The sequence below is a fragment of the Balaenoptera ricei genome, chromosome 17 (assembly GCF_028023285.1).
Source record: "Balaenoptera ricei isolate mBalRic1 chromosome 17, mBalRic1.hap2, whole genome shotgun sequence".
Lineage (NCBI taxonomy): Eukaryota > Metazoa > Chordata > Mammalia > Artiodactyla > Balaenopteridae > Balaenoptera > Balaenoptera ricei.
The window spans coordinates 16628049-16655199 of NC_082655.1; the positions used below are offsets into that span (position 1 = coordinate 16628049).

The window sequence follows — 27151 nt, forward strand, 5'->3', positions numbered from 1 at the left end:
CCGGCCTTCTCGGAGAAATGGCACAGTCACCAGCAACCCGGGACAGAAGTGACTTGCCTGAGGTCCCCCGAGAGCAAGCGGTGGCCTGCAGGCAGGTCTCATTCCCACGCCTGTGCTCTTCTTCTCTGCAGTATTTTATGAGTCTATTTGTGAAGACCCCAGAGAAGGGTGGGCCTATCACTCACTTCTTCTCTATGTCACAGAGGTGTGATGAAGATTCCCACGTTGACACTTAGCCCCTGTTTTTACAGTCCCACCGGCGCTGTCAGGCCTCACCAGGACGGAAGATGAGAAGTGTGGTCATAACGGATTTGAAACAGAGGGTGGGTGAGTTGGAACCCTCAGGCTGTGCCCTGGAGGCCAGACAGCAATGAAGAACCAGGAGCAGAGGAAAAGGTTATAAAAATGTTTAGTCTTTGCTTTATTGAGTTACAACAAATGAGCAACAAGTTAGAAAAATTGTTTTTTTTTCCAAACTCCCTAACCTTTTATTTGTGCAGTGTACTCAAATGAGGGGCAGTGTGGGCAGGGGAAGGGACTGCAAACACAACTCCTACAGCAACATTTACACCAGATACGTCTCCTGGTTCTTCTTCTTTAGAAGTTAGGACTAACTGAGGGAAAAAAAAAAGTGCACTCAGGAAACTAAAATTGGCCCAAAACAAACACACAAACAAACAAAAAAAGCAATTCGCGGTGAAGCTTCAAGCTGAAATCTTGTCCAATACCACACTGAGAAAAGGCAGCTAGGAACGGAAATGAAAACCAAAGCTGTTCATCTTTGTACCATCTAGACACGAAGATCTCTTTTTGTTTTAATTTCACAAAAGTCATGATGATGCTAATGCATCTGGAAGCCCTTTCTGCTGGTCACTAAAAAGGGGCTCAGAGGGTAGCTGTCCGCCACCCAGTTCTCCGGGTGCTGGCTCGGCCCAAGGTCTGAGGCCAGGCCATCAAAAAAGCCAGACCGGCCTGGTGGCAGTTCAGAAAGCCTTGTGTGTGGCTAAACAGGGACCCCCAGAGGAGGCTGGGGAAGAAATAGAAATGGATTTGATTTGGAAGATCTGTCATCTGTAAAACCCTCTCCAAGTTAAGACAGATGCCTGAATCCCAGCCCTTTCCCCCGAAGAAATCGCCCAAATTTCAAACTACCTTTAAAAATGAACTCTCCCCACCTAAAATCCAGTAGATATAATGGCACTAATGCTAACATCCCCCCCTCCCCCAAATTAATAAAATAAAAAAAAAAAAGAAAGGAAAAAAGAGAAAAGCACGTGTGATCAGCCCTCCCTCCTGGAAAAAAATCTTACAATGGTAATGCTGGAAAAGGAAGTTGCCCTTGGTTAAAAAGGTAACAAAATTTTCCCACATTGTACAAATCGGTTCCAGTATAGCAAGAGGCGGGGGCCTGGGCACAGGAGCAAACTATTTACAAGGACCCATGGAAAACGCAGTGGTAGGACTTTGGCACTATGAACAATTCCCACCGGGCCTCGGGGAGGTGCGTACGAGCGAAGGCGTTCCGCTTGGAGTCTCTGGGCAGGGCGGCCCACAGCTGGGGATGAAAGTTCTCTTTCTCTCTTTGAAGACACAGTGTCCCCTTCATCAGCACAGCAGTTCTGATGGACTTCCCTAGAAGGACAACACAAAACCAGAGAGACAGGATGTCAGGGAGATGACCATCATTCCCTGGGTGCAAGGCATCGGGGGTGGCCTCTCCTTGGCTCTCCTGGGGAGACACTTCCAAAGCCATCCTGGGGCCTGGAGGACAGACAAACGCCCTGTTTTAAAGAAACAAGCGTTTTTCCTGAGCACAGTCTGACATTATGGGAAGTGCCTTCAGAATAAGGCCTTTGAAAATAGGATGACTTTCTGGGCAAGTGAAGGAGGTGATTCATTTCATCATTACAAGACCCTTTTCTTTTTCCTGGAGAAGCAGCCAGTCACAATGGTTCCTAAAAGGCCCCAGAATCAGTCAAACCTGAATTTGGGTTGGGAGTTCTCTCTATACTGGCCATGGGGCCATACACACGTCAAAATCTCTCTAGGGCTTAGTTTTTGCTTCTGTAAAACAGGGATGATAATAGCATCCACAAAGTAGTTGTGATAAGAAGTTGATATATGCACCAGCATATAAAATAGTGCCCAGTGTGTGGTAAGTATTACATGGGCTTTTGTTGTATTTGTTAGATGGAACCCTTTCCAAATATGATAGGATATAAGATAATAAGATGAGAAATTTTAAGTGTATTTTTAATTTAATGTTTCTATCAACCCTCAGGTGTAGATAAAATTGTTATTCCCATTTTACAGGTGAGGAAACTGAGCACAGAGAAGCTGAAAAACTTGCCCAAGATCACACAGCTAGAAAGTGGCAGAGCCGAAATTCCAACCCAGGCAATTTCCACAGCCTGTGCTCTTAAACAGTGTTTATTGAGTCAATATGGAGAAGTGTTTAATTCTTATGTACTTTGAAGTAATGAAAATAGTCCAAGGACCTTCTTATGGGTTAAATTTTGTCCTCCCAACCCCCAAAGATATGTTGAAGTCCTTAACCCTTAGTACCTCAGAATGTAACCCTATTTGGAAATTCCTTTACAGAGGCCATCAATGATAAAATGAGGTCATTAGGGTGGGACCTAATCCCATAGGACTGGTGTCCTTATAAAAAGGGGAAATTTGGACACGAAGAGAGATATAGGGAGAACATCATGGGAAGACGAAGGCAGAAATTGGGTGTTGTATCTATAAGGCAAAGATTGCCAGCAACCCGCCAGAAGCTAGCAGAGAAGCAAGGAACACACGTTCCCACACAGCCCTCAGAAGGAAGCAACTCTGCCAACACCAGACTTCCAGTCTCCAGACCGTGGGAGAATAAATTCCTGTCGGTTAAGCCACCCAGTTTGTGGTACTTGATGGCAGCCTTAGGAAACTAAGGCCGACCTCCATTTCCTCTGTGGGCTCCTGGGATCCAAGGATCCTGAGCATGAATCCAAGGGGAGGGCTCAGGGCTGTAAGGGACGTAGTTTTCCATGACAGGCTGGAAGGTGATCAAATCTGTAGATTCCTGAAGCCACTGGCTTTTTCTTTGCCTCCCTCCTGGTAAGGCTGTGTTACTGCTTGGTCACTTCTCTGGCTAAGTAGCCGAGAAGGCCCTGAGAAGCTTTTGTGTTTTTCTTGTGCAGGGGACCAAGAGCAAGAACACCAGACTTCTCAGCCGAAGGCATCAGCAGATTATCTATATTGTTTGTCATTCTTAACGTCTGGATGTCAAATGTACCCACATTCCCTAAATGCTCCCGACAATAAGACTGAATATTGGAGTTAAGGAAAAAGCTTGTAAAAGAAACGTCTGTGGATGAAACCAGATTCCAGGGTGTCCTTGGGATCTGGTACCACCCAAAAGTGATCCAGCAAATGTCGCCGAATCGTAAGAGCTACAGGGATCCTTATAGGTGATGCTGCCAACATCACTCATTTCACGAGAAAAAAAAAAGGAAGCTCGGGGAGGAAAAGCGATTTCCCCAGGTCACGTGACTGCTCAGTGGCAGAGTCAAAAGCAATAATGATCGTGGTTGTGACAACAGTGAGAGTAGCTTAAATATATCTCATGCTTATTATGTACCAGGCCCAATGCTAAGTGCTGATGTGGATCATCTCGTTTACTCCTTATGGTAACCTGGTAACCCGGGAGGGAGGCCCACCTGCAGTGAAGAGATGGGGGTTTAGCGAGATTAAATGGTGTCAGGCAAGTAGTAAGCGGTGGAACCCGGATTCTACTGCGGCCAATCCAACTTTCACTGCTCCTCCCCACACCTGACCCTCCTTGCCCTACGTTCACAGCTGCTTCCTGCATGAAGCCACGTGGCGACAGGAGAGCGCAGGTCTGCTTCAAAGACGGGCTGGCGGTCCCAGGCAGCTGAAGAGGACCACGTGCCTTATCGCTGATCCCATGCAGAGCCACACGCGCCCAGGATGGGCACACGGACCACAGTCGGCCTCCCGCTGTGCTCCCCAAAGAACAGGATTTCCCGCAGCAAACTGGGTCTTTCACCGTCTTCGGAAAGGAGGCTGCCTGTGGGTGGATGTCCATGCGAACAGTTCTCAAGACTCCAGGAAACAAGGCCCAAGGTGGGTAAAGAGCGATTGTTCCTTCTCCCAGCCAGGCTGAGGAACGTCAGCTGAGCACAGGACTGTGGTCTCTGCCGTGGAGCAGGGAGGGAAGAGCCGTGGAGTCAGAGAAAGCTGGATCCAGGGTCAGCCACTTCCGAGCCGTGTGCCGAGGTCAGTTACCTAACCTCCCTGAGCCTCACTTCCACAATTCGTAATCAACCGGCTGCTGGGAGGGCAACAGACGAGGTGTGGAAAGCAAACACGTCCTCCAGAAATATTGCTTCCTGTTTTCCTTGAGGAAAGCCAAGTGCAAAATTACAGCCTTGGGGGTAAGTCAGCTCACCTGTGTGTGTGAGACTTTACACATTTTTCTCTCTCTCCTCTCTCTCGTATACAGAAAACTGAACCCTGTCTCTTTAAGTGATTGGCAAAAATTTGCTTTTTATTTTTTTTATTGATTTCTTTTATTTTCTGAATTTGAAGATGACTAGATAATGAGATCAGTCAGGCTGCTTGAATTACCTTGCCGATTACTATTACACTCTTATAATGCACATCAAGTATAAATTATTAGAAGCAAAAGAAGTTGATTTTATCATGGTGATTTTTCTATAGCAAATAATTTTTAAACAATCCAATAATTGATGAATTATAAAATATCTTAGCAACTATGCTGTCAGTTTATTTGAAAGTAATAAAAATATGTAAAAATTTGCTTTTTAGATAAACCTCAATATTAAGGTGGTTCTCCATCTGGCAATTTTTAAAAAATTGAAGTATAGTTGATTTACAATATTGTGTTTCAGGTGTACAGCAAAGTGATTCAGTTATATATACATAAATATTTTTTCAGATTATTTTCCATTATAGGTTATTACAAGATATTCAATATAGTTCCCTGTGCTATATAGTAAATCCTTGCTGCTTTTCTATTTTCTGTTTAGTAGTGTGTATCTGTTAATCCCATACTCCTAATTTATCCCTCTGCCCTCTCTTTCCCCTTTGGTAACCATAAGTTAGTTTTCTCTGTCTGTGATCTGTTTCTGTTTTGTATAGATTCATTTGTATTATTTTTGAGATTCCACATATAAGTGATATCATGTAATACTTGTCTTTCTCTGATTCATTAAGTATAATATTCTCTAGGTCCATCCGTGTTGCTGCAAATGGCAATATTTCATTCTTTTTTATGGCTGAGTAGTATCCCATTATATATATATATATATATTACATTTTCTTAAGCCAATAGTCTGTTGATGGGCACTTGGGTTGTTACCATGTCTTGGCTATTGTAAATAGCACTGCTATGAACATTGGGGTGCATGTATCTTTTAGAATTAGAGTTTTCATCTTTTCCGGAGTGGGACTGCTGGAGCCTATGGTAGCTCTATTTTTAGATTTTTAAGGAATGTCTGTACTGTTTTCCATAGTATTTACATACCAATTTATATTCCCACCAACAGGGTAGGAGGGTTCTTTTTTCTCCACACCACCCCCCCACCCCCAGCATTTATTATTTGTAGACTTTTTGACGATGGCCATTCTGACAGGTGTGAGATGATACCTCATTGTGCTTCTGATTTGCATTTTTCTAATAATTAGCGATGTTGAGCATCTTTTCATGTGCCTGTTGGCCATCTGCATGTCTTCTCTGGAGAAATGTCTATTTAGGTCTTCTGCCCATTTTTGGATGGTGTTGTTTGTTTTCTTGCTACTGAGTTGTATGAGCTGTTTGTATGTTTTGGATATTAACTCCTTGTTGGATGCATCATTTGCAAATATTTTTTCCCACTCAGGAGGTTGTCTTTTTGTTTTGTTGATGGTTTCCTTTGCTGTGCAAGAGCTTTTAAGTTTGATTAGATCCCACTTGTTTATTTTTGCTTTTATTTCTATTGCCTTGGGAGACTGATCTAAGAAACTATTGCTATGATTTTTGTCCAAGAATGTTTTGCCTATATTCTCTTTTAGGAGTTTTATGGTGTCGTGTCTTACATTTAGATCTTTAAACCATTTTGAGTTTATTTTTGTGTATCGTGAGAAGGTATGTTCTAACTTCATTGATTTACATGAGGCTGTCCACCTTTCCCAGCACCACTTGCTGAAGAGACTGTCTTTTCTCCATTGCATATTCTTGCCTCCTTTGTTGAAGATTAATTGACTGTAGGTGTGTGGGTTTATTTCTGTGCTCTTCTGTGCCATTGATCTATTTGTCTGTTTTTGTGCCAATACCATCATGTTTTGATTACTGTAGCTTTGTAGATGGTCTTATCTGGGAGGGTTATGCCTCCAGCTTTGTTTTTTTCCCCTCAGGATTGCTTTGGCAATTCTGGGTCTTTTGTGGTTCCATATAAATTTTAGGATTATTTGTTCTAGTTCTGTGAAAAATGTCATGAGTATTTTGATAGGGGTTGCATTAAATCTGTAGATTGCTTTGCATAGTATGGCCATTTTAACAATATTCTTCCAATCTAAGAGCATGGGATATCTTTCCATTTCTTTGAATCATCTTCAGTTTCTTTTATGACAATGTGTTCTTCCCTGTCTTATGGGGATGAACATGTATAATCCTCCAGCCATATGTATTAATATGAAAAATAAATGCCGAACAAGGCCATTAAAAAAACAAAACAAAAAACCCCACAAAAAACATATTGCAAGGCCAAAGGGTGACCTGGAGAAGGGGAGACAAAGCCAGTTTTTTTTGGCTTTTGCAGTGATTCCAGATGTCTATGGATGGCTCTGGGCCCCAGTAGCACCCTTGGAACTGCTAGACTTCAATTCTCCTCTGACCTCTCCCAGGCTATGTAGCGGTGGGCAGGACTTGGGCTGTGGGAGCTGGTTGCACTCTCAAAGTGAGGCTGGGAAGATGAAGGACACCAAGGGCACACAGCCTGGCCCCATCGCCTTCCCCTTGGGCAGCAGGTCCCATCTGCAGGTCGCTTCTACAGAAGACCCTGCTCCCAGACACCCTCCGTTCACCTTTTTAAACGTATGTCCACAGAGTTCACTGTTGACCCCCGCCCCGCACTGAGTCTGGCTCACTGAGGACACTCAAACGTTCATTAATGAATGAAAAACAAGAAGAGAGCACAGTGCTGTTAGAGGTGGCTGGTTACACAAGACTGATGACAAAGTTCACATTTCAGGGTATTTTTTTTTTTTTTTTAAAGAGTATTACAGTGATTTTGACTATGTGGCCTCTTGCTAAGCCCCTGGGCTTCTACCTGGAATCCTACCACTTGGTCAGGGACATTCCGCATGGTAGAGAACCAACCGCCCGATGGGTCGCTTAATCCCAGAGCACTAGTTCTTAGCTTTGGGGGAAACTGCAAAGTCACTGGGCCCCTTTTCTTATGGCCACTGTTCGAACGTTTCCACCAAGTGGATGCCCTGCCTCTCTCTGAACACTATCCAGGACAGGGAACCCACTGGCTCCCGCAGCTGTCCCTTTCTATCTTGGGCACACCTTGGAATGTTAAAAAGTACTACCTAATTCTTCAGCAAAATCTGTTTCCCTATTACTTTACCTTTGGGGAAGCATGAAACAATTAGAATTCTTTTCCCATGTGCTAGCTTTCTGTTCCTATTTCTCTTTACTTTTCCCTGTAGGGATTTCCCTTAGGCCCTGTGGACTTGAGAGAGAATAACACCGCAGTCCATGAGATAGAAAAGCAAGCACTGTGATTGTAATTTATTCAATCTTATCTCAATCATATTTCTGAGTCCAACTTTCTTTTATTGGGAAGGGGCATGGTCTAATTTGAATTAGAACTGAGAAAAGGAAAACATGGTGACACGGAGAAAGAATAAGTAATTTCTCAGCGGATGAGGAAAATTTCACACTATCCTACATTATGTCAACTCTGAAGGTCCGGCAGAAGCTCTTTCCCTGCAGCAGTTTGGGGAGCCTCTGTGGTTGGGGAAATTGCTGAGACTTGTAAGTCAGGTCTCCCTGCTCGCAGAGAGGTTCAAAGGCAGAAGGAATCAGAGGGCCACTGGCTCTTCCTGTCCCTTTTCCATCAGTTGGATATTATCCTGTGGAGTTCAAATGGAATCGGATTTTAGACTCACTAGGCAGGCTCCTGACGAGGTTACAAGTGCAGGTTTGGGTTTGAATCCCAGCTCCACCGTCTTCTATCTCAGTGACCTTGGACCAGTTACCTTTCTGTGCTTCATTCTCATCAGCCATCAAATGAAGAAAATGATGTCTTTGGAGAGTTGTTAACACATGTAAAGTGCTTGAGCAGTGCCTGGCACAGTAAGTGCTCAGCAAATGTTGCCCGTTGTCTTTGTCCCAGGCCCCCAACCCCCGCCCCAAGATGCACATGCAATTAACAGCCCAAAGCATGAGTTTGTACCAGTGGGGCCCCAACCGAAACAGTCAACTTGGAAACCCAAGATGGCTAAGTTCTCCATATGCAGAAGAATGTGCAACTTCTGAGTTAGCATCCATTGAGCAGGTGTTGATGCTAATGCCAGGCCCCTGTTTTTGGGCTTTCACTTATATTATCTCACTTGGTCTTGACAACAACAAAGTCTATTGGTAAGTACCATGGACTGAACTGTGTCCCACCCCAAATTCATATGCTGAACTCTAATCCCTAGTATGACTGTATTTGGAGATATGGGGCCTTTAAGGAGGTAATGAAGGTTAAATGAGGTCATAAGGGTGGGGCCCCAATCCAACAGGATGGGTGTCCTTATAAGACAAGGAAGAGACACCAGGAGGGTATATGCACAAAGGAAAGGCCATAGGACACAGAGAGAAGGTGGTTGTCTGCAAGCCAAGGAGAGAGGCCTCGCCAGAAACCAACCCTGCTGGCACCTTGATCTTGCACTTTTAGCCTCCAGAACTGTGAGAAAATGGATTTCTGTTCTTTAGGCCACCCAGTCTGTGCTCTGCTGTTATGGCAGCTAGTTGACTAACACAGTAAGTATTAAGGTTGTAGAAAATCATAAAAAAGAATACAGTAAAATGTATAGGCATGTGGGTGCTCTAGAATTTTCTACCATCCATCTTCCATATACTACTAGGGCAGAAAGAAAGGTCTCAACACCCAGACATCTGCAAGATGACTTTCCTTTTGCTCCTCCCTTGAGTATCTCAGAGGGTCTCAAACTTTTTCAACGTGGTCATACACACAGAATCACATATAGTCTTTATTGATGAGTTAGAGGAGTTTCAAGGGAAAATTTGATGATGAGTCCAGGTAGCACTCTGGCTTTTAACTCTTGCACTTCTTTGAAGTGTGAGCTCAGACAAGTCATAGCCATGATAGTCACCTTTTAGTTTCCCTGATGCACCAAGTTCCCTCCTGTCTCAGGGTCTTTGGGTATGTGGTTTCTTCTGCCTGGACTGTTTCTCCTCTCCTCTCTGCCCAGCCAACTCCTACTTAACCTTTTGGATTTCAATTCATCCACTGCTTGTTTAGAGAAACCTTGCCCAACCCCCTAAATCAGGTCAAATTGCCCTAATCTATATTCTCACAGTTCCATGCGCCTTTCCTTCAAAAAATCTTGTCACCTGGCAACATTTCCTTTTTGTTTGATGGAAGATTATTTGGTCAAAGACTATGGGCTCCATGAGGGCAGGGACATGCTGGGCACCGCTGCCTTCCAGAGCCTGGCACACTGCAGGCTTTCCACAAATGCTGATGGATGAATGAGCCAAGGCACTTATTATGGACATCTGGACTAGTTGCTTCTCCTCCTTGGGGCCAGCATCCTTCCTCTGAAAAATGAGGGGCTTCAATTTCATTATGTTCCTAAGTCACTACAAGCTGCCTAAAGCACAGTGGGAATTCCTAGTGTGAGAAACTCCAGAATTAGGTAAAAGGAAGTGATAGCGGTTAACTCTCCATGAGGTACCAGGGCAGCGAGGCTAAGGTACAGTCCCTGAGAAGTATCACCCAGTAAATAGCTAGTGATCGATTCTCTAACAGACCTTTCCCTCAAGCTGCCCACACACAGGGAAAGCAGATTGTCACCAGTTCCTCTCCTCTGATGGCTGTCATCTGATGGGACTAGTGAGTGATAGAAAAAAAAATGAGGAGAAGCAAAGGACTGAGGTACCAGATCCTGGATAACTGGAAGCCAACTATCTTTGTTAATTCTCAGGTTGGTTTGATAAACTGCTGTTAAGCATCTGTTCTGAATCAGGCACTGGGGGATTCAGAGATTAATGGCCTATGGTGCCTGCCTTTAAGGGTCTGATAGGGGAGAGACAGGGAAATAGTTAATTACAACATTTTCACTTATCCATCCATCCATTCACATATCTGTATTTGGACGGGTAATCTGAACAGATGATGGGGTTATACCTATCCTGGATCCTAAATTGTATCCAGGATCCAGTGTTGGCAGCCTTGAATATTTTAAGCAAGCTGAACTATGGAAAATATTTTTTTCCTGACATTTCACAGATTTACCTCTTCCCCAAAGCCATCCCTAATCCTCAGGAGATGGAAATTGTCAGAAATCAGGAGGCAGCAAAGTAGTGAATAGTTGCGTATTAGTTCCCACTCCACATAGAATTAAGAAATGACCACGTCCTATTGGTCCAGCCTGGGCGGTGATGGTGGTGCCACTGTTGGCAAGGTGGTGGGCCCAGGCAGTGACCTGACAGATGAGACGGGGCCTCCAGGCTCCACCAGCCGCTAGCTGAGGAACCCAGGGCAAGCATCTCTGAGCCTCCGTTTAGCCCTCTGTAAAATGGGGAAAGAGCCGTACCTCTCTCAGAAGGTTGTCATGAAGTGTAAATGACTTAATAGATGTGCTGGGAAGAATGCTGAGCCCATGGCATATACAAATAAATGGAAATTCTTCGTGGTAGCAGAGCCGGGCAATTCCGTCTGGCCAAACATCAAGGCATATGTCTGACATTCTCTGGCTCAAGTATTCTGACTCATTTTTAGGAAAGGAGGAGTTTATTTTTTGGCCTCTTACCAGGACAGATCTCTCAGTGGATAGCTCGATGATTGTTTGGACTCAGAGACTGAATCAAGATGCCCCAATTCAAGGCTTGGGAATGATTCCTTATCTTTGTGTCTAATCTCAGGGCCAGGGTGAGCCTGGACATTCAAATACTGTCCTGGGCCTTGCCAAGCTTCAGCCAGAGGAATTGGTCGGGGTGGGTACGCTTCACTCCCACAGAGGAAATCCCATCCTAGAGTCAGCGCCCAGCTGCTTACCCAAGTTTTTTCTCACTCTCTCTCTCTCATATGTGCATCACATAACACCTTTCATGAAATCAAAACCATGCATCATTCCCAGGATTATTATGTGTGTGGCAACTGCACTCAACTGCAGGTTCCTAAATAAATATGTGTTTAAATAAAGACATCACTGAATATTTATGAATTTCAAGAGACCCATGTGTTTGGTTCATAAAAGCTGTGAAGTATTTGGAGAGGTTTTTTCCCCTCGAGGTTGGAAGCTTCCTTGAAGGGGTGCCTCTGTCGGGACTTGGGAGAACTTTTGGCTGCCGCCACTGGCACAGACGGCGGCCCCTTTCTCAATTCAGTGGCACCTGAAAAATATCAGGAGGCCCATTAGGGATATCAGATGTCACAGGTGTTGAGTAGATCTTAGCTTGTTGTTTAGGAATGTTTTCTAGCACACACTTGTGGCGTTCACCATAAATAAACATAAAATAGCGGTTCTTGGGTGTTCCTGTTTTTTGGGGGGACTTGACTAGTTCCTCCATCTCTGAATTATTTGATGTTAATTCAAAAGTAAACTCTAAAAACCCTAGGTATCTGCCGCCACAGGAGCGGGTCAGGGGTGGGAGGTGCTATCAATCAGAAATGGGGAATTTCTGTCAGAAATAAAGAGGCAGAAACGGCAGTAGGAAGAGTGAAGTCTCCGGAGTGAAACCGAGGTGCTGGCTGGGAGAATGTGGATAAGTTCCTTGGTTTCTGAGTCTCAGTTTCTGGTTTTATAAAAATATAGAGAAGCTTACCTCTCAGGGCCGCTAGGAGAATTGAATGAGACCATCTGTGGCCACAGCGCCCAGCTCAGCCTCTGAACTCAGGAGGCCTTGAGTCTTTCCTTCCTTCCTTCCTCCCTCCCTTCCTTCCCAAAGCTTCTCTTTATGGTTTCAGCATTTCTTCCCCCTTCTCCTTCTCTTGGGCCTCAGGTGGGGGTCAAGCACAGTGGCAACCAGCTCAGATGGGCGCTGTCAACTGTTGGTGTTGGTATCGTTTGGGAGAGAAAAGATGGGGACAGGTGGCCTTGGGGGCCAGTGGGGGGCTGCCATCCCTAGATACCTCCCACTCAGCGATGTGCATCCAGAGCCCACTCTGGACACAGGAACAATTAGCATCCTTATATCCAAACTGAGCAAACACAACTGGTTCAGAATAACTTTTGCCTGCTGTGGAAAGCCATCAGTTTTTCTTTTAGTTTGCCTCTTCTCATTGTTTGCTGAATCCCAAACTCAACTTCCTGGCTACGCCAAACCTCTTTTGGTTCCGCAGCTGCACCATTCCTTTTCTTGTCTCTGGACCCTTGCTTGGCTCTTCCTTCCACTTGAAACACTCTCTTCCTTGTCTGTGCACTTGGCTAGCTCCTGAGTCAGCTGTCCCTTCCTCCAGGAAGCCTTCCCTGACTCCCAGCCTGGGTGCCCCTCCTGCGTGCACGTCTCCATCATGCCACAGAGCACCCTGGTGAATACAGGAAAGAGCAATTTCCCCTCTTGTTGGTCTGACTGAGCTCCAGGTGAAGAAGGACTCTATCTTCTTCACCCTGTCCTCTCTAGCGCCTAGCACATTCGCCCACACGCAGTAGGCGCTCAGGACGTATTTGTTGAATTGAATTGAACCCAACTGTCTACTGTGTGGTAGGTTATGTTTATGCATCAGAAAAATCTGGGATGGAAGACGGGGCAAACTAGGAGCTTTCAGGCAGAATCTGGTTGGACAAAAAAAAAAAAAAAATTGCTCCTTCATTTCAACAAGGGGGATATGGGCTGGTTTGGTAGGGTCTTTTTTTTTTTTTATTGAATTTGTTACAAATTGCTTCTGTTTTATGTTTTGGTTTTTTGGCCAGTGAGGCATGTGGGATCTCAGCTCGCCGACCAGGGATCGAACCCACACCCCCTGCATTGGAAGGCGAAGTCTTAACCACTGGACTGCCAGGGTAGTCCCTGGTAGATTCTTATAAGAAGCAAGAAAATGGCCAGAGGGAGGATGAAACCATTGTAGCCAGGTGGAGGCGGGTGGTTGGTGCGATGCATAATGCCCTTTAACCCCTCCTGTCACTAGCTCACCTTCCTCACCCCCAACCCATTACCACTTCCTCCTGCAAAGCTGGAGGAGAAAGACTTGATGGCGTTCTGTGATTGGCTGCTCATTAAATTGCTCTTTTAATAGCTGATGGAACCGGCTAAAATAAGGTTTCTAGAGGACTTTATTTATTTGCCAGGTGCCTCGTTTTATTACTGAATAAATGAATTAATGAGGGACATGGCTGGCCAAAGTTGTCCGAGTTCATAAATAAAAAGGTATGGTAATTTCCAGGGCTCCCTTGGGGACCTTATCAATCATTCTAGAGGTTTTTACCTTTCATTATGTCTAAAGATGACATGGTGGTGGCGCGGGGCTTCCATTTCCTTTTAAGTGACCTCTGGAGAAGCCAAGCCGGGCAGATTGTAAATCGTGCATCTCCCTCCTGGTTCTAAGCTGCCCTTGGAATACTTCGGCTTTGGCCGAGGTAGACCTTTCCCTCCTGTATCCCTCTCTCTACTATCCCCCCCGACCCTGCCCCCTTTTCTAAACTTACCATCAAGAAAGCTGCCATGCTTCAGGCCCTGATTTGCACAGACCTCTGGTAAAGCACAAACACCAAGGGCTTGGGTGGCACGTCCCATTTTGTGGATGACATGGCCATTAGTGACCATGGTAACCTCCCTTCCCAGGCTTTTGTGGCTCCACCGACCTAATTTACACCAGTCTCTTCCAGATTTGAAGGGGCTCTGGGGACCCCATCAGCGCAGCAACAAGCGGGGTTACTTAATGAGACACACACGGGTGCACCTTCCTTTAGCCGTGGCGAGGTAAATACCAGGTACTTTCAAAACCTTTCAGGTTAAAGGAAACAATCCCAAATTTTTATTCAGTAAACGTAGACACTTATTCTTTAAAAAATCCAAAAAGAAAAGAAAAAGAAAAAGGAAAAGACATATCCTTTCACGTTTGTTTCTTACACCAGTGAACACAAAACAGACCTTGTGTTGCGTTACCTTGTTACTAGACTTTAGAATGGACAGACCCCCAAAGGCCACAGGCAGTGATGCTGTCACCTATCAGCACTGCCTTGCAAATAAAAACATAAAATCTAGCAACACCTATTCTTCTTCCTTTGTCTTAAAAGAGCTTGAAAGAAGAACCCATGATCTGTGTCAATATCTCTGTAGCCGACAACTGTATCGACTCTGGCAATAGAAAGAAAGAAACCCAGCCTCCTGCCCTGGCTCCCGGGGGGGCAGGTGGCATTACCTGTCTAGGCCTGGCTGGCCTCAGCAGGGACGCTGTCGGAGTCCGAGTCAGCCAGTTCCGCCGCGCCGTCTGCCGCCGTCTGACTCCAGCTGTCCGACCTGTCTGAGACGGCGTCCTCCTCTCCGACCGTCACCTCCACCCAGTCCACGATGCCCGACTCCTCGTTCTCGTCGCTGCCCTGGCCGTCCCGACTGTTGCCCTCTGATCTGTCCGAGGTGGCCTCCGAGGGCTTTGCCGGCAAACCGTCTTTTGCTTGCTCGCTGCCCGCTTTCATCCTGGGGCCCAGCTTCTCCAAGTCCTCCTCGCAGAGCTTTTTGGGATCCTTGTGGTACTGCGGGCCGCCCTCGCTCCCGTTCTTCGAGCTCTCGGCGATGACGGTTCTTGCCGCCTTCCTCGACAGGGCGTCGTAGCCGTGATCATCCGCCACGTGCTGCTGCTGGTACAGCTCCAGCCACTTCAAGGTTCCAGTTTTTAGCAAGCATCTGTTCTCCTTGAACCAACGCACTATTTCAGTTCGGACCAGGCCGGTCTTTGCCGCCAGCTGGTCGTACTCCTGGGGCGTTGGCCACTGTGTTCTTGCAAATGTGCTCCTCAGGAGTTGAACCTGTTCTTGATTTTTTGTAATTGCTGGTGAGGGGCTGGGCAAAGAGCTGGGCACCTGGGCACTGGAGAACTGCTCGAGTCGAGACAGAGCACCATTGGGGGCCACCGCATCTGGGCCTTTCTTGCTGGACCCCATGGAATCCAGGACAGCCTGTTCCATGCTGTCCCGAAGCTTCCGCCTCTCTGAGAACCAGGAGTCGATCTCTCTCCTGCTCAGCTTGGTCTCCACTCTTAGCCTGTCCAGTTCTGCTTGGGTCGGGAAAGAGCTTTTCAGGAAGCTGTCTTCCAGGATTTTCACCTGACCTTGGGTTTTCTCTTTGAACTTCTGCGGGGCAAAGTCTGGGTACGCGTGGTAGGTGCGGCCGTGTCGGGAAGCCGCGATGGCCAGCTGGTCTTTGGCAAGGGATTCGCTGGTGATGTGGACGATGCCCCTTTGACACCGATACCGGTGGTCGCTGAACCACTTCTTGATCTCACTCCTGGCGAGGCCGGTCACCTCGATGAGCCGGTAGACCTCAGCGTCGTCGGGGAACTGGCTCTGGAGGAAGCTCGCTTTGAGATGTGCGATCTGCTCCTTCGTCTTCTTGCGGTCGCTGGCCGGGGTCAGCGAAGGGTTGGCCACCTTGGGTGGAGGCTCTGGCACTTGAGCGATGTGTGGGCGCTTGGGCTCGGGGGCAGCTTGGGGAGTCACTAGAGGTCTCTTCTGGCCGTGGTTGGTCACTCCGGCCATGGCGAGTGTGATGGGGGAGCAAGAGACGGTGGTTGGCCCGCTGGTCACCTGAGTCAGCACGAGGCTGGTCTGGCCGAGGATCTGGCACGGAAGCGCTGTCTGGAGGATGGGCTGTGACATCTTTGTGGGGGCCAACTGGGCGGGCAGCACAGTGATCGTTGGGGGGACTGACTGGATGGTGCCATTAAACATCTTCTTCCGGGCCTCCTCCACCTCCTCCGGGGACCAGCTGATGCCATGCTTTAAGCGCTGGGTGGCAAACCAGATTCTGATGTGCTCTTCTGGGTGTTTGGAAGCAGCTGTGAGCCAGGACAACTCAGCCTGCGTTGGGTAAGGGAACTTGTTGAAGGAGTTGATCATGGTGGCATTGGTGTCCAGGGCAGAGTTGTATTTGGTAGTGTTCAGCGGCACGGGGACCTTGGGGACAAGGTTGATATTTGGTGGGAGCTGGACAGAAGGCATAACGTGTCCTAACGTGTCCTGGAGGAGCTCCACGCCCCCGAGTCTTGAGAGGATCTCAGCTGCGTCTGTCACCAGGCGGGTGGTCCCTTCCACGTGGTTCTCGGGGGCGGCCTCCTCTGGCTTCTTGGGCACCTTCTTGGCATCGGCTTTCGGTTTCCCTGGCTTCATGATGGGGGTTTTACTCACCGAGATCCCGGGGTCATTGTCCCCGCTTCCGGGGCCGCTGGTGGTGATGGACATGATGTGGTTGGTGGCATCGATGGACTGCTCTAACACGGTCTGATTATTGCGCTTGATGAGCTTCAGCTTGAAGTTGGTCTCCCCGGGGTGGAACTTGGAGTTGTGGTCAGACAAGGAGTCGTACTTTTTGGTTGTGAAGTTACATTCGGCACACACGTAGAGCGGGTTGAGAATCACGTTGGGGTGCTGCATGTCAACGTGCTCCGTGAACTCGTTCAGGTTTTGCGTGGAGTAGGGGCAGTATTTGCATTCATAACCACCTTGGAGTTTTTTGGATTGATTTTCCCCTGTAGATTTCACCTCTATCACTTCATTTTCTTTGGAAGAGTTTTCAGGTTCTGCTGCCCAAGTGTCCTTGGCCATTTCGGGCTGTGGCGTGCCGATTCCTTTCTCTTTGGCCCTGTCTCCTTCCTCGGGCACGTCTTGTTCTACTACTTGTGACGTCCGAACCATGCATGGGGTTGTGGATTTTCGTTTGCTCGCCATACTGTCTGTCTGTGTGCAATGGCTTATTTTGGGGATGGGGGCGGGTAGGGAAGGGGCAGTGAAATGTTTGGAACTACTAAGATAAAAGGCTTTTGGCTTTATGCCCCGCTCCAATGGCTTTGGCTTCACTTGAACGCTGAAGTCTGGTGCTTGAGTTTCCAGAATGATTTCAGTGCAGAAGATTGTAGCTGTTCCAAAACACAAGAGGCAGCATCATATCTGTGGGACAAGAACAAAGAGAGTGTCAGTGCTTCCTCACAAGGCAAAAGAAACTAGCATTTCTTTCTAAGTTGCTCCCATGACCCATCCCAACTGGCGCCCAAAGCAAATACCCAGGTGCGCACAGAGGGTGTGAGAGTGGGTACACCTAAAAATGAAAGATCACATTCTTCTTCTCTTCCATTCTCTGGGAAGGGCAGTGGGAACAGGCCCAAAGCAAGCAAATGAGGATGCAGGTCACTCATTCATGTTTAGAGACCAAGGGATACAGAAAAGCAACAAGGGCACTGAGATCTTATGAAGTGATGGGTAGGGTGGTGGAGGGAACCTCGCAGTGAAGTGTTGGCTGGGTTCGCAAGCCGCTTTTATGGATGGTACATCAGAAGCAAGATGCTTGCCTGGGGCTGGCAAGTGGAATTTATATAGGAGTTAGAAAATGGATATGAATGTTTCGTTTATTATCATAAAGGTAAAATCACTATAGAAAATCCAGAAAAGGCATCAAAGTATAAAAAAGAAAAACATCACCCCAAATATCGTAGTTCCTTCATTTCACTTGAACATTTCCCATTTTCACAAACTTTGAGCAAAAGCATGATTAAAAAATGGCTGCATGACATTACATTGTAGGGATATACCATACATGGTGTATTTAGCCATTGGACTTTTGTTGGACATTTATTCCTAATTTTTGGCTCTTCTCGACAAAATTGTAGTCAATACCCTTAGTCCTTATTTCTGAAGTAAAAGCACTGGGTCAAAGGAGGTCAACATTTTACGTTCTCTTCACTCATATGGCCAAGTTTTTGCATCATTTGGCCTTTTCGCCGGCAGTGAATGAGTGCCCGACTCACCACTTAGCTTACATGAAATATTACCATTAAAAAGCCTGGCCAATTAGATACGGGAAAACTGCTTTAATATGCTTTAGTGCTTCTCTTGATTGCTAATAAGGGTGAACAGTTTTCAAAGATTCACTTGCCATTTGTATTCTTTTGTGAATTGTGGATTTATGCCATTTTAAAAAAACATACTTTATTATCATTTTTAAAAATTATTTATTTATTTATTTATTTATTTTGGCTGTGCCGGGTCTTAGTTGTGGCACGCGGGATCTTTAGTTGTGGCATGCGGACTTCTTAGTTGCAGCATGCATGCGGGATCTAGTTCCCCGACCAGGGATCAAACCCAGGCCCCCTGCATTGGGAGCGCAGGGTCTTACCCACTGGACCACCAGGAAAGTCCCTATGTCATTTTTATATTGTGATGCCCAGTGGTTTTATTATTAATTTATGAGTTCTCTCTATATTAAAAACATTAGTACCTTTCTATATTTGTTGCAAAAATTTTCCAGTCTGTCATTTACCTTTTAGTTTTGCATATGGTATTTTTTCATGTTTTACAGGTAGAAATTTTTTATTTTTAGATGGCAAATTTATCAATCTTTTTCTCTTGTGGTTTCTTTCATTGTGATTTTACATTTAGAAGGTGATTCCCTGCTTTGATAGCTGAGACCTATTATTCTATGTTTTCTTAGAGTGTTTTGGCTTTATTTTTTACATTTAACTTGTCTGGACTTGAACTGAACTGATCTTGGGGTAAGCTGTGAGATACATTTCTAACCATTTTTCTTGAAAGTTATCAATTATCTCAATAGCATGTATAGTGTTATTTATTTCTCACTAATTTGTGAAGCCACCTTGGCCATACATTAAATTTTTCTATATACTAGGGTGTTTCTGGATTATCTGTTCTGTACCTCTTATCTAGCTCTTGAGCCTTACACTTATGCTTCACTTAAATTTTTTTTTGTAGATTAGAGCATGTTTTAACATCTGGTAGAGTGAGTTTCTCTTTATCATTCTTCTTTTGCCAAATAATTCTGGGTTATTCTGATCACCTATTAATGTAAATCAGTTCTCATGAATCAGAATCATCTGCAAAATAAAATTCTGTTAGAATGTTGATTGGAATTGCATTAAACAAATATTAATTTAGGAGTACGGGAACAATTTGCTTATTATAAGGTAGGTTATGTTAACAGAACCCCAACAGGGGAAGTGATGGGCTGGACCACGCTGAGTATCTAAATGCACGGGCTTCCATAGAGGATGGCCTTTCATTGTGTGTTTGGAAACAGGGGTAGCGAAAGGGGATGGAGGAGATAGCATATCCTCTCCCGTCCCTCCCACGGGCCTAGGTTTGAGTTCCACTGAAGAGAGGGCTCCAGGCAGAATTAATGGACTTATTTTAAAGAGCAACCCTCTGGGACTTGGGGCCCCACTTATCTGCTTAGGGGGTCAGGTGACAAACCTGTGCAGGACTTGGGGGAGGGGTATCCCTCCCCTGTGAACCCAGAAACGGCCACTCTGAGGCATTTTCATGCTGGGCAATTTCTTTTTTTCTTTTTTTAACATCTTTATTGGAGTTTAATTGCTTTACAATTGTGTGTTAGTTTCTGCTTTATAACAAAGTGATGCTGGGCAATTTCACCAGCAGTGGGTGAGGGTCCCTCAGGGCACTGGTGAGGACAGGAGATGGGCACAGCAGAGCAGAGGGGAGCTGTGTCTTTTTGCTGACAACACCCAAATTGACATGTTTAGCTGAACATCAGACTCTTGATTTTCCCCCTCAAACATGGGTCCTGCCCCCCCACCCCCACCATGTCTACAGCTCTTCATCTCCATCTCTATGGCACACTCAGGCCAAAATCCTCTTTACCTCACCCCCAAATTAGTCCATCAGCGATCCTGTTGACTCTGTCTTCAAAATAAACCCAGTATCGGACCATTTCCATCTCCCGTCTGGAAGCCTCCCACAGGCCTCCTGCTTACTTCCTCTCCAGAGCAGCACAGGGATTTTCTTTCTGCTTCTTGATGGGCTTTATTTATGGTTTGAAATTCATTTTGGTACTGAAAAGCACTTAAATGTTATTTTTTAATCTCTAAAGGTTTTTTAAAAATCGAAGTATAGTTGGTGTATAATATTATGTAAATTACAGGTATACAATGTAGTGATTCACATGTTTTAAAAGTTATACTCCATTTATAGTACTACAGAATGTTTGCTGTATTCCTTATGGTGTACAATATATCCTTGTAGCTTACTTTATGACTAACAGTTTGTACCTCTTAATCCTCTCCTATCTTGCCCCTCCCCCTTCCCTCTCCCCACTGGTAACCACTAGTTTGTTCTCTGTATCTGTGAGTCTGCTTCTTTTTCGTTATACTCACTCGTTTGTTGTACTTTTTAGATTCTACATATAAGTGATTTGTGTTTGTCTTTCTCTGTCTGGCTTATTTCACTGAGCATAATACCCTCCAAATCCATCCATGGTGTTGCAAATGGTAAAATTTCATTCTTTTTAAGGCTGAGTAGTATTCCATTGTGTGTGTGTATCACATCTTCTTTATCCATTTATCTGTTGATGGACACATAGGTTGCTTCCATATCTTGGCTATTGTAAATAGTGCTGCTATGAACACTGGGGTGCATATATCTTTTCAAATTAGTACTTTTTTTTTTTTTTTTTTACGAAATATACCCAGGAGTGGAATTGCTGGGTCGTATGGTAGTTCTATTTTTAGTTTTTGAGAAACATCCATACTGTTTTCCACAGTGGCTGCACCAATTTACATTCCCACCAACAGTGTATGAGGGTTCCCTTTTCTTCACATCCCTGCCAACATTTGTTATTTGTATTCTTTTTGATGATAGTCATGCAGAGGGAGATTTTAAGATAGGAATCAGTTCAGGACACTGTTCTGCATGAAGCCCTCTCTCGGCTTCCCATCAGAGTGAACTCCAACCCCGGCACGTTCTGGTCCATGCTCCCCTCCCCACTTGCTCCTCTCACTGTGGCTGCTGGAACAGGTGTATCCCTTCCATCACAGGGCCTTTGCCAGGAAGTCCACCCCTAGAGCTCCTTGGTTTTCATGGCTCCATGTAAAAGTCACCGTTCCACAGAGAGGCCTTTCCTGACCACCATTCCATGTAAAATACTGCCTCTCCCAGTTCCCCAGTCACTCTCTCCCTGCTTTGCTTTCTTCATAGCACTATATATATATATATATATATATATATATATATATATAGTCATTGAAATATAATTGATTTACAATGTTGTGTTAGTTTCAGGTGTACAGCAAAATTGTTCAGTTATACAGAGATATATATATATATTGGGTTAGCCAAAAAGTTTGTTTGTGTTTTTCCATAAGATCTTACCGAAAAACCCAAACAAATTTTTTGGCCAACCCAATATGTATATATATTCCTTTTCAGATTCTTTTCTATTATAGGTTATTACAAGACATTGAATATAGTTCCCTGCATAGCACTTTTTAATATTCAAAATTTACTTATATATTTTTGTGGTTAAAGGAAGAGGCAGGAGAGAGTATCTACCCATTTTCTCCTAATACAGCAGCCACTGGCCACATGTGCCTCTTTAAATTTATATTAATTAAAATTAAATAAAATTTAAAATCCAGTTTTCAGTTGCACCAGGCACATTTCGAGTGCTCAGTAGCCACACGTGGCTGGTGGCTATTGTATTAAACAGTGCGGGACATCGCTCTCATTGAGGGACCTTCTACTGGACGGTGCTGTTCTAGAATATAAACTCCACAAAGGCAGGAACTCTTCACTGTGATTTCCCCGGAACCTAGAGCAGTATTTGGTCCACAGTATGCTTTCCATAAAGATGGGGTGAATGTTAAATTAACTGCAGAGTGGCTACTCTGAGGGAACTGCGGCTGACGCAGACCAGTGATGTACGGGCACATCTCTCGTGGATGCTCAGTGATGTGGGTGCGTGCATGTGTATTGCGTGCATGTACGTTGCACGTGTGTGCACACGCACACGAACATGCCTGCGCTTGCACGTATGTGCACATATGTTGCATGTGTTGTGTGTGCATGCGCATACGCCTGCATCTGCACGTGTGTGCATGTGTGTGTGTGCACGTGTGAATGTGTGTGAGTGTGCACGAGGGCTTCTGTGAGCGGAGGAACTCGGTAAGGGAAAGGAGGTCCTACAGTTCTGTAGGGGTTACCACTGACGTAGCAGAATGTGGCCAAATATGTGCCCACTATCCAAGAGGCCTGGGCCTTTGAATTATGATTTTTAAAAGAGAGGGAGCAGAAGACGACTTTTCTTTTGCAGGACAAAGAAATTGGGCAGGAATAGGTGCAGGGGAGAGAAGAGACTTTTTTCACAGAAACTCCTTTATCTAGAATTATTTAAATCTGTTGACAAGTGAGGCCAAGAAATGAGCCAAATTTGTGGTGAAATATCCTAAAAGCTTTTTGATGTTCTAAGAACTGTGGCTCAGAATAGATGGTATCTTCTAAAACGTATTTGGCAACCAGGGGTGCAAACCACAGCAGATTAAAAAGAAGGGAAGATGAAGGAAGGAAAAAGAAGGGTGGGGAGGGCTCAGAAAACAGTGAGCCTTTGAAGAATTCCTCTCCCAAGGTCCCCCCAGTGAAGCTGCAAGAACCACTGCCCTTGGAAGAATAATCCGAGCACAACAAGGGGGTGAGTGTCTGCAGAGCAGTAGAGACTTGGCGTCTGTCTTTCTGAAAGTCTGTGAGCCACCAGTGAGGTCAGGACCAGCGCCACGAGGCCTGCTACTCGCCGGCGTGAAGGCTGCATATTTCTGGCCAAGTCTTCAGGTTCAGGTGTACACTTGCCCAAGTTAGCAAAAATGAAAAACAAATGAATGCATGAATAAAATGCACGTTAAAACTCCAACACAGTCCCTTCCATGGCGGGTGGTGCGTATCCCAGCAGACCGGCTCCATGTCACGGGCCTCGCCCTGGGCCAGTTTCCCAGCGGGTCTGAACTGCATGCAGGCACATTCTGTACCGACCTGAAAACACTCCACTTCAAAGCAGCACCGAGTGGTCCCCAGGCTGCTGCAGCCACTGGGCTGAGGGCCCAGCGGTAGGTGGGGAGCCTCAGAGGCAAGCCCTGCCCTTGGGTGGGGGGGTGGCCCGAGCAGATTAGAACTAAACACCATTGTGTTTAAGATCCTGGTGCCCAGAAGGAGAGGAGAGGTGAGAAGTTTCCTTCCTCTATGACTCTTCTCCATCACGCCTCTTTCTGTCTTGAATCCCACCCCTCACAGGACAACTAAGAGTGTCACACGTACATGTTACACGGAGAAGGAGCCCAAACACCAAGTACAGACTCTTGCCTCCTTTGCCTGTTTTTGCGATTGACTGGATTTTTTTTTTTAATAAATTTATTTATTTATTTTTGGCTGTGTTGGGTCTTTGTTGCTGTGCGTGGGCTTTCTCTAGTTGTGGCAAGCGGGGCCTACTCTTCATTGCGGTGCACGGGCTTCTCATTTGCGGTGGCTTCTCTTATTGCGGAGCACAGGCTCTAGGCGCGCAGGCTTCAGTAGTTGTGGCACGCGGGCTCAGTAGTTGTGGCTCATGGGCTGTAGAGCACAGGCTCAGTAGTTGTGGTGCACGGGCTTAGTTGCTCCGTGGCATGTGGGATCTTCCCGGACCAGGGCTCGAACCCGTGTCCCCTGCATTGGCAGGTGGATTCTTAACCACTGCCACCAGGGAAGCCCCGATTGACTGGATTTTCCTTTTATCCACTATGGTATTTATTATGTGCCACAAAGAAACCCCAACGAGTGAGAGATGACACCACCTTGGAATAGATAATATACAAGGAAAATGGCCAGCCTGTACAGACAATTATGAACAACTCATTCCTCGATGTCTGTGCAGGGCTCTCCCTTCACCACTTGGTGCTTCTTCAGTCGTCACTCTTCCTGTTGTGAGTGGAATGCAATTCGATTAGCACCCTATTTACTGAGTATGGGTTGGGGCCAGAACCCTGTGGATATGGGGCATACAAAGATGAAGAAACCATGGTTCTTGTCCTCAAGGAGTTCACAGCTGGTGTATTAGTCAGCTCGGGCCGCCATGACAAAGTACACATACTGGGCGGCTTAAACCACACAAATTTATTTCTCACGGTTCTGGAGGCTAGAAGTCCGGGACCAAGATGTCTGCAGGGTTCGTTTCTTCTGAAGCCTCTCCCCTTGGTTGCAGATGGACCCCTTCTCACCGTGTCCTGACGTGGTCTCCCTTCCGTGCGTGCCTATCTCTAATCTCCTCTTCTTACGAGGACACCAGTCAGACTGGACTAGGGCCCACACCGAGGACTTCATTTAAGGTGACTTAATCCCCTCTTTAAAAACCTTATCTCCAAATATAGCCACATTCTGAGGGTTGGGATTCCAACATATGAATTTGGGTGGGGACACAATTTAGCCCTTCACAGCTGGGCAGGGCAGGGCCATCTGAATACCCCTCGATGGCACACAATGATTTTCACATGCAGTCTTCAAATCCTGTCTGAGAGCCTATGAGTGCCAGACACATTTGTAGGTGCCGAAGATGCAGGAGTGAGTAGACAGGAATCTCTGCTCTTGTGGAACTCACATTCACACGAATTAACAAGCAGAAGCCGACACTGATAAGCACAAAGGAGAAAAGTCAAACAGCGAAGAGGATGGGGTGGGAAGTGGGGCGACCTATGATTATTTTATTTTATTGAAGTGTAGTTGATTTACAATGTTGTGTTACTTTCTACTGTACAGCAAAGTGATTCAGTTATGTGTGTGTGTGTATATATATATATATATATATATAATATATATACATATATATATATAATATATATATATGTATATATATATAAATATATATATATATATATATGTTCTTTTCCATTATGGTTTATCACAGGATATTGACTATAGTTCCCTGTGCTATACAGTAGGACCTTGTTGTTTATCCATTCTATATATAATAGGTTGCATCTGCTAACCCCAAACTCCCAATCCATCCCTCCCCCATGCCCCCTCCCCCTTGGTGACCATAAGTCTGTTCTCTATGTCTGTGAGTCTGTTTCTGTTTCTTAGATAAGTTCATTTGTGTCATATTTTAGATTCCACATATAAGCGATATCATATGGTATTTGTCTTTCTCTTTCTGACTTATTTCACTTAGTATGATAATCTCTAGGTCCATCCATGTAGCTGATAATGGCATTATTTCATTCTTTTTCATGGCTGAGTAGTATTCCATTGTATATATGTACCACATCTTCTTTATCCATTCATCTGTCAATGGACATTTAGGTTGCTTCCATGTCTTGGCTATTGTGAATAGTGCTGCAATGAATACTGGGGTGCATGTATCTTTTCAAATTATGGTTTTCTTCAGATATATGCCCAGGAGTGGGATTGCAGGATCATATGGCAACTCTACTTTTAGTTTTTTGAGGAACCTCCATACTGTTTTCCATAGTGGCTGCACCAACTTATATTCTCACCAACAGTGTAGGAGGGTTCCCTTTTCTCCACACCCTCTCCAGACTTTGTTATTTGTAGACATTTTGATGATGGCCATTCTGACTGATGTGAGGTGGTACCTCATTGTAGTTTTGATTTGCATTTCTCTAATAATTAGTGATGTTAAGCATCTTTTCATGTGCCTGTTGGCCATCTGTACATCTTTTTTGGAGAAATGTCTATTTAGGTCTTCTGCCCATTTTTCTTTTTTTTTTAAATTTAATTTAATTTTTTAAATTATTTTTTTAAACATCTTTATTGGAGTATAATTGCTTTACAATGGTGTGTTAGTTTCTGCTTTATAACAAAGTTATCAGCCATACATATACATATATCCCCATATTTCTGCCCATTTTTCAATTGGGTTGTGTGTCTTCTCAATATTGAGTTGTATGAGCTGTTTGTATATTTTGGAAATTAAGCCCTTGTTGGTTGCATCATTTGCAAATATTTTCTCTCAGTCTTTAGGTTGTCTTTTTGTTTTGTTTATGGTTTCCTTTGCTGTGCAAAAGCTTATAAGTTTGATGAGGTCCCACTTGTTTATTTTTGCTTTTATTTCTATTGCCTTGGGAGACCGACCTAAGAAAACATTGGTAAGATATATGTCAGAAAATGTCTTGCCTATGTTCTCTTCTCAGAGTTTTATGGTGTCATGTCTTTTTTAAAAAAAAACTTTTATATTTATTTATTTATTTAGCTGAGCCAAGTCTTAGTTGCAGCATGTGGGATCTTCATTACCATGTGTGGGATCTTTGTTGTGGCACACAGGATCTCTTTCAGTTGCGGCACGTGGGATCCTTGTTGCGGCATGTGGGATCTTTTAGTTGTGGCACACTGGATCTTCACTGCAGCATGCGGACTCTAAGTTGAGGCACGCGGGCTCTTAGTTGTGGCATATGAACTCTTAGTTGCAGCATGTGGGATCTGGTTCCTTGACCAGGGATTGAACCCAGGCCTCCTGCATTGGGAGCATGGAGTCTTAACCACTGGACCACCAGGGAAGTCCCTGTCATGTCTCTTTTTTTAAAAAGTCTTTATTGAATATTGTTCTGTTTTATGTTTTGGTGTTTTGGCAGCAAGGCATGTGGGATCTTAGCTCCCCAACCAGGGGTCGAACCTGCACCCCCTGCATTGGAAGGCAAAGTCTTAACCACTGGACCACCAGGGAAGTCCCTGTCATATCTTATATTTAAGTCTTTAAGGCATTTTGAGTTTATTTTTGTGTATGGTATGAGGGTGTGTTCTAACTTCATTGATTTACATGAGGCTGTCCAACTTTCCCAACACCACTTGCTGAAGAGATGGTTTTTTTTTTTCGTTTTATATTCTTGCCTCCTTTGTCAAAGATTAATTGAACATAGGTATGTGGGCTTACTTCTGGGCTTTCTATTCTGTTCCATTGATCCCTATGTCTGTT

General features: G+C 45.1%; 1 protein-coding gene across 6 annotated transcripts in view; it reads right to left on the bottom strand.

Moving 5' to 3' along the window:
- Positions 1 to 393: 393 nt before the first annotated feature.
- ZHX2 (zinc fingers and homeoboxes 2) overlaps positions 394 to 27151 on the bottom strand; it is a 172600-nt gene continuing 145842 nt past the window's right edge. For all 6 annotated transcript variants that reach the window (XM_059902321.1, XM_059902320.1, XM_059902317.1 and 3 more), the window contains 2 exons: positions 14610 to 17349; positions 394 to 1632 (listed from right to left, as the gene is read on the bottom strand). In XM_059902321.1, the coding sequence (XP_059758304.1) occupies positions 14614 to 17130 (2517 nt within the window). In that variant the 5' untranslated portion in view covers positions 17131 to 17349 and the 3' untranslated portion in view covers positions 394 to 1632; positions 14610 to 14613. The remainder of the gene's footprint in view (positions 1633 to 14609; positions 17350 to 27151) is intronic.